Genomic DNA, 19801 nt, shown 5'->3' on the forward strand with positions numbered 1-19801 from the left:
TGGACGGGTCGTACATATTTACATGTGTCCTCGTCATATCGTCTCATCGCCATTGTTACTATCATACAAAAACTATTGAATGGATTTGAATTTAATTTGGTACATGGGTAGGTTATATTCTAACTTATCATATATTTTATATAAGTATTCTGCAGGAAATAGCTAATATCTAAAATATATAGATATTGCTATATATCAGGGTTGACCAATTGGACTATTAGTGCAGTAGATCGTAGCAAGGCAAAAAATATAATATTTTGCTAATCTAGCGGAAGATGCTCAGACGCAATGCTCACACTAATATAAATAAGTAGTTACTAAGAAAAAGTTTCAGTGATATGTGTTCTCTCTTAATAAAAATAAAAAAAAAAATATTACATAATTGTGTACAGAACTATGTTGTTTCATTTGAGATTTTAGGAAGTATGTAATTAGTAGGTTGCACAGGGTTTCGTCAGTAAACAGTAGATCTTGGGTCTAGTCAAGTCTGCCACCCCTGCTATATTATCCACCCCCTAAATTTTATTGACTTGTATTCCTAATTTAAAATTTAATTTACCCATCTCAGATTTGTATCAGCAGTCGATACATCCCTCTTGTAGTCATCTTCCCCGAATCTGTGCCTAAACCTGTCTTGACTAGCATTAATCTCTTCTACGTCCTTCAATTCGATCACAGACAATTCCTTTAACTTTTTCCCTTTGACACCTTCTACTTCCGGCGCGATACGAACGCGCGATGGCCCGCCATTTTTGAATTCCGCGCCGTCCAGCTCGTGCGCCATAGAGTCGAGCGCTCTATGCAAATCGTTTTCAGGGTTGCCAGGGCGTTTGTTTAAAAATCCATTTTTGTATGCGCCTTCGTGTTGGTTTTGATCGTTTATGAATCCGTTATTCGTAAATAAACGAAGTTTGTTGCCTTTCTTTTGATTTGACTGCATCTGATAAGTACATACAAATTATAAATAATGTTTACAGTAGGTTTTTTTATACAACAGATCCGATATATTAAAGGGGGCAGGGAGAATGTTGGGATAAGGGCAGCCTGCTGGCAGCCCTATTATTAGCAATACACTCCCAGCTCCACTGAAAACTATCGGTGTTAATTCCTGGTGATTTTTTCATGATGGTGGTCCATCCATTGACTTGACTTTATCTTCATCTATCATCACTCACTAGTGCCTCGCCAGTGCATACCAATAGAAAGAACGGGGAAACCATTCCATTATCATCTCATTAAAAAAAATAGAGAGTTCTTAAGAAAAGAATGAGTACAATAGCACACATAAGTTTGCTATCTTCAAAGGTATATGTATGTATAATTTTTACTAATATTATAAATATAAAAGTGAGTTTGTTTGTTTGGTAGGAAATTTGGTATACACTACTCTTAGATTATATAGATAGAGTGTCTCCATAGAGACAAATGCTTCGAAAAAAGCGATTCAACTTTTTCATACAATTTTGGGTGATAAATAATTATGAGTGATTCCTTTATAACTTTTATATTTATTTTATTTTATAATTTCTGCATCTTTTTAGTGTGTAAACACTCATTTTATTCATTGAATAATACGTCAAGATACATTGTATGCGTAAGTATATAGAATATTAATAAAAAAACGAGTTAGCTATTTTGAAAATTAGCTGACAAAAAGTTGACCCGTTTTTGAGGCTCGATGCTCTATCTATATAATCTAAGACACTATGGTATGGAGAAGAGCATAGACTACTTTTTATGCTAATCAATAAGCATATCCACGGGGCCCACCATGAAATGAAATTCCGAAGTTTCGGACTCAATTTCGTGTTTTTGTTCATACCTAAATCGGCCCAGTAAATGGAGCTTAATATTTCATTCGTCATAAGTACTATCATAAAAGTCCAAAGGAATAATATTTTAATATTTTTAAAAGGTAAGTATTATGTAATTTTAACATCAAATTTGTATTTCGTTCGGTTTCGAAATTTCGGAAAACATTTGGCCCAACATGGTAGGCTCTCTGGTCACGCGTACGAAATCGCGGGTAAAAACTAGTCTATTTTACTGAACTAGGTGTTATTTTGCGTTTTGATTATTTGATTGGTATTATTTTGTTTAATTCCGCCACCATTAGTATGATTACCAACTGAAAGGTTGTGAAACTTCTGCTAGTAATAGTGATCAATCTTCGAGTGTTGCCAGTTGCACACATATCGTCGTAGTCGTAGAATACTGACGGATCTATATTATGTAATATTTATTTATTAATTAGTACATATATGTGTACATGGCGGACTTAATGCTAAAAGCACTCTCTCCCAGTCAACCGTAGGGAAGTGTCAGAATACTCGAATGCGGTACTAGTAATTATTGATATACATACATACTAAAATTACATAAATATAAACGAATAAATATATATAAATAACAAATATACTTACACATATATAACATATACTGTATTATACACGAATTTGGGAATAATATAAAGCACTTACTGCTCGGATAAAGTAAAAAAGTGAGTATGAACGTTTTTTTTTGAAAGACGGTTTAGTCGGTAGTCTCTTAATGGCATCAGGATCCGTCAAGATCCGTCAGTACTCTACGACTATGACGATATTAATGGTGGCGGAATTAAACAAAACGAATAACCAAAGCTAGGTTAGTACAGGTAAGAGTTACCTCTTTGAGCTTGTCGACGACTAGGCTGTGCCCAGTGTTGACACCAATACCTCCTATTTCTTCGATACTGTTGGAGCGATGGTACGGCCGCAGGGCTGACACAGCGCGCGAGATGCCCACCTTGTAAATTTTAATTTGCATGATATTAGTGCTCTGAGGAATTGTTTGGATTGATACCTGCTGCTGATTTACACTATCGTACAACCCGCTACAAACTAAAGTTCCATCCCAACTAACTGGACGAGTGGCGGTCCTCCACCGTGCGTTTTACAAGGCACTTTCGTCTCCTTTTTTTTATACAACTTAGAATGTCAAACAAGCTGACGGCCCACCTGATGGAAAGTGGTAACCGTCGCCTATAAACATGAGCAGTACCACGGACATAACAGTTTCGCCCATGATACACCCCCATGCGTTGTCATTCCTGAGTACTCAGATGTTATTCCTCTGTACCCTGTAAATTCACGCCATATCACATATCGTCTACGTACAACCACTCTTTGGAATCGACATCCAGCAGCATTATTTCCGAACCGATACGACAACATAACCTTCAAGAAGAGAGCATATTCCTTTTTAAAAGGCCGGCAGCACACCTGCAATGCCGTTGGTGTTGTGGGTGATCATGGGCGGCGGTAGTCACTTACTATCATACCAGACGGAGACTTTGTACAAAAGTCGTTTGCTTGGGTACCATTCGTGTTTCAACCGTAAAGCAGTTGTGTTTGCATGGCTGTGTTTCGGTTTGAAGGGTGGGATATGGCGTGAATTTACTGGGTACAGAGGAATAACACCCGAGTCCTCAAAATGGCAACGCATGGGGGTATCATGGGCGAAACAGTATACTCTGTTATGTCCATGGTACTGCTCATGTCTATAGACGACGGTTACCACTTTCCATCAGGTGGGCCGTCAGCTTGTTTGCCATTCTAAGTTGTATAAAAAAAAAGAATAATTAATTACATAAAAGCAAGATAAAGAGGCAACAATGGGCGACCTTATCGCTAAACAGAAATCTCTTCATACATTGAACGTTAAAAATTAGTAAAAAAAAGACATTTACCTGACCATGTCGTATCCTGTGCTCGGTCAGATCGGCCCCCAGCAGCTCCTCATAGGGGTCCATCCTGATAGCCATCACTTTATCGATGAGCCATAATAATGCCATAGTCACCACGATGGCCCACGTCATCAGGCACACAGCTGTGAGGGTCTGTACGCCAAGGAGGTACCAACCACCGCCTGAAGGGGAAAAGAGATAAAAATAATGAGGTCTACCAGACACATTGCTAGTAATGCATGTCCATTAAGTCGACCTCCACGTGGTTGCCTCTGGAAACTGGAAAGCGTTGTGGCTGCTTCTTGAATTGGTCACTATGTGGCAACTGACCTGCTTTCACCATTACCTATCATCCCTCACTGGTACGCCGGCAGCGTATAGCAATAGCGCAGACGAGGTTACCATTCTATTATCACCTACAAAAAAAATCCCGAATGATTCTGAAACTAGACGGAGTTTTCTTGACCACATTTTAAATTAAAAACTTTTTAACTTTTTCTTTTTTAAAAGCCCGGCAGTACATCTGTAACGTTTTATAGACGGCGGTACTCACTTGCCATCAGGCGAGCTGCATGCTCATTTGTCCTTGTGTTGTAAAAAAACCTACCTTTGAATAATCCAGATCTTCCATTGGTCGTTTCCAAAGGTATTGGGTTGTCGGCGAACAGACCAACCGCTATTACACCTGGTAAATAATAAATACAAGGCAGTATTAATGGTAGGCCCCATGTGGTCCCAGCATAGAATAGGCCACCTCTTTCTTTCCCGTGGGTGTCGTAAGAGGCGACTAAGGAAGGGCGAGGGATGGACAGCAGCGTCCCTTTTAAAACATCTCTAAAGCCGAATTGCGGTTGTCAATCCGCCTGCCAAGCGTGGCAATTACTGGCAAAACCTCCTTAGGGGGAGGCTTATGTACAGTAGTGGAAAGTTGAAAGCTGATATGATTACGTATTATAAAGTCAGAAAAGTGATTTTATAGGCTTTATTTCGTATTTTTAATTGTGTTGTAATTTTCCTATAATAATGTCTCCCTTGGGGGGATTTATGTTCAGCAGTGGACAGCTTATGTCTTCAAATTTTCTGGTATTTTGGATGAAAAGATGTGTTTCAAAAGACGTTTTTACTAAATTATGAAGTGATCAATCTGGGGTTATGAGTAAATGTTACTTTCACCAAAGACACAATCGAATTCAGAGCCTTTTCGAATGGAATTGGTTTGACTTACCCCAGATACCGCAGGCCCCGTGTACGGCGGAGGCGCCCACTGGGTCGTCGACCTTCATCTTGTCGAATAGAGGGCCAGAGATGGACGCTATAGCTGCTCCTATCATGCCGATTAGCAGGGCCTCCCAGGCGCGGTACAGAAAACAGCCAGCTGGGAATAAAGCGACGGTAGGTACAGTTAGAAGGGGGTAGAAATTAACCTCGATAGTTTTTAGGGGGGATTGCGTGAAGTTCGACCTGACCTGGTGTCGTTCATATCAATGAAACAGAACCACCTTATCATCGCACCGTCCGCCGTCGATAGGGAATTTATCTTCACACGTTAAAACCTTAATGGTCTTGTACAGTGGGGTTTCAAAGGAAGTTTTTTCCGTGAACGCTCGGGCTTCGGCATGAGCTCTCTGCCGAGACACATTTTCCCCAAAGACTACAGTATGGGGTTTTTCAAAAAAGGGTATCTTAATATGCCTTTGCCCTTAACTATCTTTATATGCGTTGCCGAGCATTAAGAAACTTTATTTTTTTCCTGATTGGTAACGCATCCGTGACATTTCTAATATAGCAGGCGTTCATAGTATTGTTTGTAAGTATTGTTCATCATCATGCAGGGTTAATGACTTTTTTGCTATTTTACTTAATTATAAGGCAAAATTTCATCAAAGATTAATGACAACAAGTAATCATATTGTAAAGACGGTATTCCTCACAGCATACCTGACGACAAAAGATTTTATAATGAAATAATATAAATTTGTATTTTGTTATTAATGTGTATTTTAACAATAATAGTTTGTATAATTAATAATGTAACTGTAAACTATGGGTATATACCTGAAAATAAAGCGAAGCGACCGCAGTGAGCATTTACCATAAGACGGGCTGTTGCTGCTTGTTTGCCGTCTATGTGGTATAAAAAAAAATTAAAGATTTTAGACGGTACTATGCCCTGAAAGTAATTATACTCACCAGTTATAGAGACGAGGGCACCTAGGATGCTGTTAATTAGTTCCATAACTTCAGCTTTGCCTTTGTTCTTTATCAATGTGAATCTGCCAAAAAAAAAAATTAAATTCCATAATCTTTTGAGGGCAAAGCAATTAACTGAGTTGTGACCGTTTTGTATTGTTATGGCACACGCACAAAATGAAAAAGTGTATTTGGCTTTATCTATTTTTTTTAATCATTTATGTTATCTCGCTTTTTATGTATATCTGTACATGTTTTTTTTTATACAACTTAAAATGGCAAACAAGCTGACGGCCCACCTGATGGAAAGTGGTCACCGTCGCCTATAGACATGAGCAGTACCATGGACATAACAGAGTATACTGTTTCGCCCATGATACCACCCACGCGTTGCCATTCCTGAGGACTCAGGTGTTATTCCTCTGTACCCAGTAAATTCACGCCATATCCCACCCTTCAAACCGAAACACAGCCATGCAAACACAACTGCTTCTCGGTTGAAACACGAATGGGATAGAGGTATCCAAGCAATTGACTTTTGTACAAAGTCTCCCTCCGGTAAATAATGTAATACTGGTAAATACATGTTATAATTTGTGTGCTGTAAGTAATGCAAATAAATTATCTATCTATCTATCTAAATTATACTGAATGGGCCACCCGTTCCGTTCGTGTGGATGTCGTAAGATTAAGGGAACTTAATGGTCGAATAAGACAGCGGCGTCTCTCTTAAAACATCTCTAATGCCTAACTGCGGTTGCCAACTCGCCCGCAAAGTGTGCCAACTACTGGCCAAACATTTATTATTGGGAAGGCCTATGTTCAGCAGCGGCCGGTTAACGGCTGATATGATGATGATGATGATGATGAACATGGTGTTATACTATTGTACTCTGTAATTTAACTGCCATAAGGATGGGAAACTTTCAAACCGAAACTCCATGTAGGCACAGTTTTTTTTTATGGGTGAAAATGGTATGGTAACTCCGCCTGCGCTAACGGGATACGCTGGCGGAGCACCAGTGAAGGGTGATAGGTGAGAATGAAAACAGGTCCGTTAGCCCATCATGATGAATTCCTTAGGAATTAACCATGATAGTTTCCAGGGGGAATCGTGAGGAGGTCGACTTGTTAGGGTATATTGCTAGCAATGGGATTCTCAGTCTCCATTACTAACAATTCCTTTCCCCTCATGTAGGGACAGTTGCCTTACGACAGAAACACGAGTGGGACAGAGGTACACAAGCAGATGACTTTATATAAAGTTTCATTGGTAAAACGCGTATCAAAACTAATATTATAAAGAAGAAAGATTTGGAATTTGTACTAAAGTAATTTTCTTGAGTACCTCTGTCCTATTTCGTGTTTCTACCGTGAAGTAGTCGTGTTTACATGGCTATGTTTCTGTTTGAATAGTGGGATATGGCAGTGAATTTACAGGATACAGAGGAATAACACCTGAGTCCTCAGGAATGGTAACGAAACAGTATACTCTGTTATGTCCATGGTACTGCTCATGTCTATAGGCGACGGTTACCACTTTCCCTCAGGTGGGCCGTCAGCTTGTTTGCCACTTTAGAGTGGCAAACAAGCTGACGGCCCACCTTTGTCAATTTTAAACAATTTTTTTTTAAACTTAGGTTTAAAAAAAAATTGTTTAAAATTGACAAACTCAATAATAACTCAAGTGATTTTTAAAATTTCTTTCACCTATAGAAAGTCACATTATCAGAGATTAATATGGGCTATATTTTCGAGAAAATCATGCAAAGCCAAGACTTTTTTTAAGCCACAAAGATGGTAAACAAGCATACAGACCGTCTGATAGTAAACGGTCACTGTAGTCTATGGTCGCCTGTAACACTAGGGGTGTCAAGTGCGCGTTGTCGACCCTGAAAAAACCTTAATATACCCTTTTTGAAGAACCCCATAGTGTAATCTCTAGGGAAAACCTTGGCTATGAGCTCATTCCACAGCCTGAGCGTTTCCAGGGAGAACCGCGTGGAGGTTGATGTAGTAGGGTGTATTGCTAGCAATAGGGCTGTTAAATCTCATTACTAACAATCCCTTTCCCCCCAATATATATATTGAATGTATACTTGCAGGAGTCCGAAGCAGCCGCCTCCAAATGAGCCCATCATTGTCATCACAGCTGCTCTAGCCGCGTACTGCCATTTTGCTCCGCTAACCTTTTAATCAAATTCATAAAAATAAATGCGAATTTGTAACGATGGATGAGAAGATAAATGTTTATTTATGTATTTAAATGTTTGTTACTCTTTCACATATAACCTACTAAACGGATTTGAGTTTTTTTTTATAACTTAGAATCGCAAACAAGCCCACCTAATGGAAAGTGGTAACCGTCGCCTATAGACATAAGCAGTACCATGGACATAACAGTGTATACTGTTTCGCCCATGATACCCCCCATGGGTTGCCATTCCTGAGGACTCAGGTGTTATTCCTCTGTACTCAGTAAATTCACACCATATCCCACCCTTCAAACCGTACATGGATAGGTTTTTTTAATAGTAACCCCGCCTGGGCTGGGGTTATCGTGGGCAAAACAGTATACTCTGTTATGTCCATGGTACTGCTCTTGTATATAGGCGACGGTTACCACTTTCCATCAGGTGGGCCGTCAGCTTGTTTGCCATTCTAAGTAGTATAAAAAATGCTGTAGTCTCTTGGAAAAACCTCGTTAATGCTTATTTTTTAACTAGATCACATCAACCGGGTTAACCATCATAAATATTCAATTCCACTAATACACATAATTTGCAGAATTTTCTCTTAATAGCAAACATTGGCGTGCTATAAATTGACGGACATTTTGTTTAACTACGCCACTTAACGTGGGTTATTTAAGTGAATACGGATAACAGAGCGGAATAATTTAATACTAATTGGTTAAAGACTAAATTAACTATTCATGGTTAAAGATAAATTGTTTGTAATATGTCCCTGGCATTGAAATGTACGTAGTTTTATCTTTATGATTTATTTCTATAGAATTTAATGAGAAGCCAAGTTTCAATGGATCATACATTTATTTTGTGAATAATTACGTACATACATAATAAAAATATATTTACATACATAAAAAATAAATCCGTAAGAAATTTATAAAATTTACATTTGGAGTATAGCATTTTATAGGTGTGAAACATGCGTTTTACTTATATACATATATTTTATATACCAGAGGGAGACTTTGTACAAAAGCCGTTTGCTTGGCCACCTCTGTCGCATTCATGTTCTACCGTGAAACAGTTGTGTTCGCATGGCTGTGTTTCGGTTTGAAGGGCGAGATATGGCAGTGAATTTACAGGGTACAGAGGAATAACAACAGGAAAAACTCAGGGGGAAAGGGATTGTTAGTAATGGAGACTGAGAATCCCATTGCTAGCAATATACCCAACCAGGTCGATCTCCTCGCGGTTTCCCCTGGAAACTATCATAATTAATTCCTGATGAACTCATCATGATGGGCTAACTGGCCTGTTTTCATTCCCATCTATCACTCTTAAGTGGTGCTCCGCCAGCGTATCCCGTTAGCGCAGGCGGGGTTACCATTCCATTTTCACCCATCAAAAAACACCTGATTACTTAGGAATGGCAACGCATGGGGGTACCATGGGCGAAACAGTATACTCTGTTATGTCCATGGTACTGCTCATGTCTATAGGCGACGGTTATCAGTTTCCATCAGGTGGGCCGTCAGCCTGTTTGACATTCTAAGTTGTATAAAAAAATATTTAAATAGACTATAAATCATAATTAAATAACTAGCGAATTTTGCGTTAGTTCGGCCATTTCTAGAGCATGGATGAAAATTTTACGAAAGAGATTTATCGAGCACAAATGAATGGAGATGTCGGTAGGGGCCGCCCTAGACGGACGTATGTCGACCAAATAGGCGACGTGCTGAAGAAGGGCCAAATTAAAAGTACCCGTAACCGGCGAGCGTGTATGAAGAGATTGATGAATGTGGAAGGAGCGAAAGAGGTTTGTTTGAATCGAAGCATTTGGCGTTCCATTGTTTCTGCCTACCCTAATGGGAGACAGACGTGGCACATATGTATGTGTGTACAATAAATTGTATTTTTAACATATTTCTATTGTTTCTGTCATATAAAGTTACTTACTCCATAAGTGCTCCCGGAGTTAAATGCCAACCAGCCCCACCAGAGGACAAATGTCCCCATCACGGCATTGACAGGGTTCCCCAGGGGCAGTGGCGCGTTCCCGTTGGCGTATCGCCCCAATCGGGGACCCAGCATCAATGCAGAAGCGAACGCTGATGAGCCACCTATGTGTAACAAATAAAAAATATTTATAAAATAGTTTTATAGAAAAAAACAACTCTGAATAGAATGAACTATGGCGTAAGAGGCGACTAAGGGAACTTAATAGTCTAGGGATGAGCAGTAGCCTCTTAAAACATTACCAAAAGCCTAACTGCAATTGCCAATCCGCCTGCCAAGCGTGGCAACTACTGGCAAAGCTCCCAAGGGGAAAGCCTATGTTCAGCAGTGAATAGGGAAAAAAACCATGAATTAAATAACCCTAACACATTCTTTATTTCATATTAAACTAGTTGTTTCCCGCGGTTTCACTCACTTGAATTCTTTCATATTTATAATATGTATTAGTATATTACAAATGTGGAAGTGTGTCTGTTTGTTTGTTTGATACCTCTTAGTGCCTTAACGGCTTAACCAAACATAGATGGAGAAAAGATATCATTACTGGGGACTACAGCCCCATCACTACCCTGCCAGGTCGACCTACATTCGATTCCTTTAGCAATGATCGTGGTTAATTCTTGTAGAATCCGTCACGAAAGGCTAACTGACCTGCTTCATCCTCATCTATCATTCCTCACTGGTGCCCCGCTGGTATATACTGATAGCGCAGGCGGGGTTACTATTTCATTTTCACCCATGAAAAAAAATTTATATATTTATTTATTCATTAGTACCAATATGTGTACATGGCGGACTTAATGCTAAAAGCATTCTCTCCCAGTCAACCATAGGGAAGTGTCAGAATACTCGAATGCGGTACTAGTAATTATTGATATACATACATACTAAAATTACATATATAAACGAATAAATATATATGAATAACAAATATACTTACACATATATGACATAAACTATATTGTAAACGAAATTGAGAATAATATAAAGCACTTACTGCTCGGATAAAGTAAAAAAGTGAACGTGAACGTTTTTTTGAAAGACGGTTTTTTTAATATACTGCCAGCAATGGGGCTGCAAGTCCCCATTACTAACAATGTCCTCTTCCTTCCTCCTGTGCATTTGTAACACGTACCAATGAGGTGTACAGGTCCAGAGCCCGCGATGTCGACAGCTCCCAGCTTGTTGAGGAACCCATGGGAACCCCACACCCAGCCGGCCGGCACGCAGTACACGATTGTGTTCAGGAATGAGAACATGCAGTACGCCTTGAAGTTACATCTGATGGTAAAAACCATACTTTATTTTGTGTCCCATTAAAAAAACTTCAATTGTAGGAAAACCAATTTTTTTGGTTAAAAAACAGAATTAAATATAAGTAGTTTTGTTTCCAATGCATCATAATGGAATGGTAAGGTCCCGCCTGTGGTAACGGTATACGTTGACGAGGCACCAGTGAGGGATGATAGGTGAGAATGAAAAGGCAGGTCAGTTAGCTTATTGTAATGAATACATTTGGAATTAAGCATGATGGTTTCCAGGGGGACCACGGGGAGGTCGACCTGACAGGGTATATTGCTAGCAATGCGACTAATATTCGCTATTATTAACAATCCCACCCCCCAATATCAGAAGTTATTGTGACAAACAGACATAGTGACATTACATTACATTACATTACCAGAGGGAGACTTTGTACAAAAGTCGATTGCTTGGGTACCTCTGTTCCATTTTTGTTTCTACCTGTTTTTGTTAAGCAGTTGTGTTTGCATGGCTGTGTTTTGGTTTGAAGGGTGGGATATGGCAGTGAATTTACAGAGTACAGACGAATAACACCTGAGTCCTCAGGAATGACAACGCATGGGGGGCATTATGGGCGAAACAGTATACTCTGATATGTCCATAGTACTGCTCATGTCTATAGGCAACGGTTATCACTTTGCATCAGGTGGGCCGTCAGCTTGTTTGCCATTCTAAGTTGTATAAAAAAACTTTTAATTTTTGTTACAATAAATAGAAAAAAAAAGTATTATATACTTTAGGAGTTTTTTTTTTTACGAGTATATCTATGAGTTTAACCTTTAGTGAGTTCCAATAATTTTCTCACCTCTCCGCCATAGCTCCGCTGACTATGGTAGTGGCAGTGGTTGCAAAAGATAGCTGGAACAGGAACGACGCGAAGACGGGGCCCATGAGGGCGTCGCCCACCGGTGGGTCCACCAGGAAGTCGCCCACCCCGATGAATGGATTCGAGAAGGCGCCTTCGCCGAATGACATACCATATCCAAATATCCAGTATGTCAGGCCTAAAATGTAATGCATTAGAATTCTACCGAATTTATCATGGGATGTGCTCTGAGAAATTGTTCGGATTGATACCCGCTGCTGACTTTCACCACCGTATAACCCGCCATAAACTAAAATTTCATCCCAACCACCTGGACGAGTGGCGGTCCTTCACCGTGCGATTTTCAAGACACTTTCTTCCACGCACTCTTTGGAATCAACTTCCAGCAGCAGTATTTCCGAAGCGATACGACAACATAATCTTCAAGAAAAGAGCATATTCCTTTTTAAAAGGCCGGCAGCACACCTGCAATGCTGTTAGTATTGCGGGTGATCATGGGCGGCGGTAGTCACTTGCCATTATGTGAGCCGCATGCTCGTTTGCCCCCTGTATTGTAAAAAAAAATATTTGTCACGCCTGTCTTCCATTAGGGTAGGCAGAAATCGTATAGAATATTGGTATATATAATATAGAGGTAGTATAAATACTTTTCTCTTACCGCCCAAAGAGATGTCAGCCAAATTTTTCATCATAATGTTGGCTTCGTTCTTTATTGATACACATCCTGATTCCAGCATGCCAAAACCTAGGATAATATTTTTTCGATTAAGTGTGACACAATCATACAAGTTGTCCGGTCTTCAAGTTAAGATGTCTTATGTTATTAGGAATCAAGCTAGAATACTCTAGGGCCACAAATTAGAATGCCCAGATCCGAATCGATACTGAAAAAATTGCTTTACTTTAGGTCCGGTTGGAAATCGGATTTGTGACCTCATTTCTGCAAGTACTTAAATTAATAAATTTATTTTATTTTTATTTATTACAAAGTTATATAAATAATTAATTACATACATTTACAAAATATTACGTGGTAATACATGCATGCTGATTATATGTAATTTATAATGTTTTAATCAAAAAATAAAATAATTTAAAAATTAATCAAAGTAAATTATATATATAAAGGGAAAAAATGTTGGGAAACTTGATACGACACGACGACCTTATGAAAATTATAATATAAGGTAAAATAGAAGAAAGGAGGGGAAAAGGGAGACTAACGCATAGTTACATCAAGGAAAAGGTTTTTTTTTATATGACTTAGAATGGCAAACAAGCTGACGGCCCACCTAATGGAAAGTGGTGACCATCGCCTATAGACATGAGCAGTACCATGGACATAACAGAGTATACTGGTACGCCCATGATACCCCCATGCGTTGCCATTCCTGAGAACTCAGGTGTTAATCCTCTGTACCCAGTAAATTCACGCCATATCCCACCCTTCAAACCGAAACACAGCCATGCAAACACAACTGATTCACGGTTGAAACACGAATGGGACAGCGGTACCCAAGCAATCGACTTTTGTACAAACTCCCTCTGGTAGATTAGGTAAGTAGAGTATAAGATTAGTAGAGCTAGGTATGTCGGTGTCGTGTCGTGTCGTATCAAGAGGTGAAGAGACTCGCTGAAAATCGTAGTGAGTGGCAAGAGCTCCACCGACAAGAGCGCAGCTCTTAAATAGATAGATAGATAGATAGAACTTATATTTATAATCCATATCCGACCCAAAGGTCCCCATAAAAATTGCGGCATTTCCACGTTGCTCCAGGGCCAAAACATAAAAGAGTCATATCCCCAGAATCAAATCCAATAATAAAGAAAACAAAAGTCAATGAAAAACGACAAACAGAGTCCAATAAATTAAAAAATAATATGAATGTAGTAGATCTCACTATAGAAACAAGTAATAAGTTTGATGGCTTGAACACAGATGTAGAAGACAGTGAAGCTGTAATAAATAAAACAAAAAAGATATCTTCTAAACCACCACCTATAATTCTATATGGAATCGAGGACCTCAGCAAACTTGCCAAATTTATCGAAGAAGTAATAGGTAAAGAAGACTACACATTCAAAATAACTTCCAAAAATCAATTAATTATATCCTCATTCAATGTTGAAAAATATAAGTCACTTATTGAGCACATACGAAGCAAAGGCCTAATTGGACACACTTTTACAAGAAAAGAAGAACGATGCCAAAAGATTGTCATCAAACACCTTCATCATTCCACTCCCAAAGAAGAAATAATAAAAGCTATAGAAGAAACAGGAAATAAAGTTAAAGGCGAAATAATAATTGCAAGAGTCAAAGGAACAAAAGAACCTCTTAATACTTTTTTTGTAAATCTAGAGCCACATGAAAACAATAAAAGAGTCAAAGACATAACCTACATCTATCACCAGCGGATACAAATACAGGATCCAAAAAAAACTAGCAATATAGTACAGTGCATGAGATGTCAACAGTACGGTCATAGTAAAAACAATTGCATGAGACCCTTTCGATGCGTTAAGTGTGCCGGACCTCACAAAACTACAGATTGCAATATCGGGAAAAATGTTCCAGCTCTATGTGCGCTGTGTTCAGGGCAACATCCAGCTAACTACAAAGGCTGTCAAGTTTACAAAGAAATAAGAGCAAGGAAGATGAGAAAAAATATCCAGAGACCGCAAAATTCTAATAAACTAATTGACATTACAAACAATAAATCAGAATACCCACCATTACCTAAAATAAACAAGAAACAAGATCCAAAAGAAGAAATATATATGAAAGAAACCCAGAATAAAATAATACCTGCATACAGCGAGATAGTAAATAAAATAGAAACTAATTTTAAAGTGAACACACGGAAAGATCAAAAAACAAGAACAGATGACTCTAAGTCACAGAGAAACAATCGTAACGACTATGAAAGTAACGCAAGTAAAATAAATTCACATGAAACTACCACCTTACATAGAATCGAAGAGCTATTCTTAAAACAGTCAGAAAAAGTCGACCGTATCTTAGAAACCATGACTTCACTGATGAATCTTGTCACAAAGCTAATCAGTAAGAATGTCTAAAATGGATTTTAAAATAGCAACATGGAACATAAACGGCTTACTTCCCAATAGTGACCAGTTAGAGATTCTAATAAAAACACATAAACTTGATGTCATCCTCATATCAGAGACACACCTTAATAATAGTAAAACATATAAACTAAAAGGCTATGATGTCTATAATACTAACCATCCTGATGGGCGATCGCATGGTGGTACAGCTGTTATCATTCGGAATAACCTAAAACACTACCTGCATAATAAAATTGAAGAAAAATACCTGCAAGCTACAACAGTTACTGTTATGGATTGTAAAGGAACATTAAACATTAGTGCCATATATTGTCCACCAAATGAAAAAATCAGCGATAAAATATTTGCTACCTATTTCAAGACATTGGGTCCTAGATTTGTGTGTGGAGGTGATTGGAACTCAAAGCATACATTCTGGGGGTCTAGACTGAGTACAACAAGAGGAAGACACCTAAAAACTTGTGTTGATAGATTGAAACTACATCCAATGTCAGCCGGTGAACCAACTTACTGGCCAACTGATATCAATAAGACACCTGATTTGCTTGATTTTTATATAGTGAAAGGATTGTCCAATCTATATACCGTTGTGGAATCATGCCTTGATGGCTCCTCTGATCATACTCCAGTAATAGCTACAATCAGTACTGTCATATTAAAGAGAAAAAGACCCATAACCCTGTATAATGAAAGAACAGATTGGGACGCATTTGCTGATTATCTGGAGAATAGAATTGATCTGAAGATTAATCTAAAAACTGAAGAAGATCTAGATGATGCGACATTTTATATAACCAACCTAATACAAGAAGCAGCATGGCGTTCATCCCCAGACCTGGAGGAAAAAGATCGGGCACCTTACATAACAGTAGAGATACGGGAAAAAATTTGTGAAAAAGAAGACTACGTAGAAAGTGGCACCAAAGTAGGAATATGTTTGATAAAAAAGCCTATAATAGATCAGCGAAAGAACTTACGTTGATGATTGATTTGCATGTGAACAATACACTGGATAACAAGCTTAAAAGTTTATCTTCCACAAAAAAGGATGATTATTCATTGTGGAAAGTAACAAAAAATTTAAAAAGACCAATTCAACACATACCACCACTTAAAACAAAATCTAATACGTGGGCCCAAACAGACGAAGAAAAGGTTCAATTATTTGCTGAACACTTAAAGGAAGTCTTCACTGCAAACCAGTCAGATATGATAGGATTTGAGGAAGAAATAGATAGGGTCTTGAATAGTGATCAACAACTTTCTCCTATGTTGAAACTTGTCACACCTAGGGAAACAGCGGGATATATACGCTATCTAAAAAATAAAAAGGCACCAGGCTACGACTTGATAACAGGAGAAGTGCTCAATAAACTGCCCAGAAAGGCTGTGGTATTCTTGACTATGATATTTAACGCTATCTTTAGATTGCATTACTATCCTGCGCTCTGGAAAGTATCACAGATGTGCATGGTTCGGAAACCTGAAAAAAGTCCCAACGAAGTTACATCATATAGACCAATAAGTCTCTTGCCTACAATGTCAAAAGTCTTTGAAAAAATATTACTTAATAGATTGAGACCAGTTCTAAATGAGAACAAAATCATACCTAATCATCAGTTTGGATTTAAAGAAAAACACTCAACAATTGAACAGGTGCATAGAGTTATACAAAAAGTGAGAGAATCGTTTGAAAAAAAAGAATATTGCTCTGCTGTATTCCTCGATATAAAACAAGCTTTTGATAAAGTATGGCACAAGGGGTTGTTATATAAACTTAAAACACAACTACCTAATTCATTTTATATGATTTTGAAGTCTTATCTTGCAGATAGAATATTCCAAGTTAAATCTGGTGAAGCTTATTCAAAATTCTACAATTTATGTGCGTCGGTCCCGCAAGGGTCCGTTCTTGGACCTGTACTATATTCAATATATACGGCGGACTTACCTATGACAAACGATATAACAATAGCAACTTACGCTGATGACACAGCATGCTTGGCAAGTGACACAGATCCCCATGTGGCATCACAGAAAATTCAAGCACAATTAGATCAAGTTGATTATTGGTTGGATAAATGGCGAATAAAATGTAGTACAGAGAAATCCCACCACATTACATTCACATTAAGAAAGGGAGATGCAACACCGGTGCAAATGAAGGGACAAAATCTACCAAAAGTAACAAGTGTTAAATATCTGGGAATGCACCTGGATAGAAGACTCACTTGGGCAAAACATATTAAGACTAAGAGAACTCAGGCAAACCTGGAATGCAAAAATCTATCATGGCTAATAGGAAGAAATTCAACACTATCATTAAACAACAAGATGCTTGTGTATAAATGCATAATAAAACCTATATGGACTTACGGGATCCAACTGTGGGGTTCTGCTAGTAATTCCAATATAGAGATTTTACAGAGATTTCAGAACATAATTTTAAGAAACATTACTAAATCTCCATGGTTTGTTAGAAACGAGGAGATACATAACTATATGCAAATTAATACTGTTAAAGAAGAGATAAGGATGAACAGCAAAAAATATAAACAGCGCCTTATAAATCATACGAATGACCTGGCTGGAGAATTACTAACAGCACAACAATCTACAAGACTGAGACGATGGCTTGTATTGAACCTTGACACTAGAGTTTGAAGAGCTCTACAAAATCATTCTGAGAGAGCTGTCAGTGGACTGCTTCTCAAAACGCTAATTTTCACACATGACTCTATCTGATTATGGCTGTTATGGAAGAGCCGATTGCAGATAACAAGAAAAAAAAAAAAAAAAAAAAAAAAAATTTCCACGTTGGATTGCCAGAGATATCCTTTGAGTCAGATACGAACCGGAACACGTAATTTAAGTCATTAAATAAATAGATAGATAAACATTTGATTTGATTCATTTATGACACAAGTAAATTAACAAATGAGTTAATATAATCAAATTAATTACATTTTTTTTTTAATATAAAACAAACGGTAAAATACGAAAATATGTTTTCGCCATGTGTCGCAGTGACCCAAATAGGCTACAGCTCAGTGATAGTTTTGCTTAAAAGTAAAGCGCTGATTGTCAGCTGCAGCCTGAAGTTAGGTTACACGGACGCGTGTTACGAACCCTCGAGACAAAGATAAAATTGTATTATATAGGTAAATACTTATATAAATAATGAATCAATACATATAATAAAATTGTAACTTTGTTTTATTTCAAATGGTTCGTAAATAAAAAAGTTATATCAATCTAAAGAACCACATATAAAATGCTATAAAATAACCGATTAGTTGAATTGGCTAAAACTTTTTTATTATATGTATTGATTTTCGAAAATTCTGTCCACTCGTGCGGAGTAAAGTTGGATCGCTAGTAAATAATATATTTGATTAATTAACTATATAAATAATACTAAATACCAACCTGTCTGCATGGTAAATATTATAAACGAAGAGGTCAAAATCCAGTTGGTGTCTTCCAAGTCGATTTCGAAGTTTTCCTGTAGGTTCACTGTTGTATTTGTAAAGTTTGGGGACCTCAGTCCCGTATGCGGGTATAAAGTTTCGTTTGCCTCCATTTTTTTCTTATAATTGATTAAAAAAAGTATGCTTTATTTTTTTTTTTAGTAAAACCATTAAGATTACGTATTCATGTTGACAGTTCTTTATTTAAAATTTGTAATTAATAAAACTTTATTTAATGTTTTTCTTCTTTTTTTTTATTCTTAATTTAAATTATTTTGATTACGTATGTCTTGGATGTTAATTATTCAATTAAGTCACTGTTTTTCACTAAATTATACAAGTAATTTATTTTACATATTTTTTAATTAAAAAATTACTATTTATTTATATTCAAATTACTTATATTAAAACTGCACGTTCACTGTAATCGTATTTTAAATATGGCAACACAGTAATATATTTTTTTATTCAAAAAAAGAAAATTAACCGTTTTCATCGACAATCGGATTTGAAATGAAGCGCGTCGTTCTGTTTTAAACTGTTTTATATGTACTTTATGTTGCCACTTAGTTGCCGCGTGACAAATATACGAGTGTACGAAATAATTCCTATAGAATTATTATTGTTTACTAAATTTGAGGATGGTCATGTAAAAATTAACACATTATACATGGAGCTTGTATGAATTAAATTTTTGCCTATTATTTTTTGTTTTGTTCAATTTGGAACGGCAAACAAGCTGCCGGCCTACCTGATGGAAAGTTTAAAATTGCCTATAGATATGGACAGCGTCGTGTCGGATTTTGTCATTCTATAGGGCCACAAAGTACATAGAAATAAAATAATAATTGAGGTGTTTTTTTTAATGGATGATAATGGAATGGTTATCTCGCCTGCGCTTACGGTATACTCAGGCGGGGCACCAGTGAAGGATGATTGGTGAGAATGAATAATCAGATCAGTTACTTTAACACAGTCTGCTGGG

The 19801-nt window shown here is 37.6% G+C and overlaps 1 protein-coding gene across 1 annotated transcript; it reads right to left on the reverse strand.

Moving 5' to 3' along the window:
• Window positions 1-343: 343 nt before the first annotated feature.
• LOC113516153 (putative ammonium transporter 2) lies at window positions 344-19023 on the reverse strand. The gene is made up of 12 exons (XM_026900536.3): window positions 18776-19023; window positions 12912-12998; window positions 12233-12431; window positions 11261-11406; window positions 10066-10229; window positions 8018-8103; window positions 5915-5997; window positions 4950-5099; window positions 4332-4409; window positions 3728-3906; window positions 2665-2784; window positions 344-940 (listed from the first exon to the last, which is right to left on the reverse strand). The coding sequence occupies exons 1-12, from the start codon at window positions 18927-18929 to the stop codon at window positions 551-553; spliced, it is 1836 nt and encodes a 611-aa protein (XP_026756337.2). The 5' UTR covers window positions 18930-19023; the 3' UTR covers window positions 344-550.
• Window positions 19024-19801: the final 778 nt, after the last annotated feature.

This window comes from Galleria mellonella, unplaced genomic scaffold, assembly GCF_026898425.1.
Source record: "Galleria mellonella isolate WM207_F2 unplaced genomic scaffold, CSIRO_AGI_GalMel_v1 utg424, whole genome shotgun sequence".
Classification (NCBI taxonomy): Eukaryota; Metazoa; Arthropoda; class Insecta; order Lepidoptera; family Pyralidae; genus Galleria; species Galleria mellonella.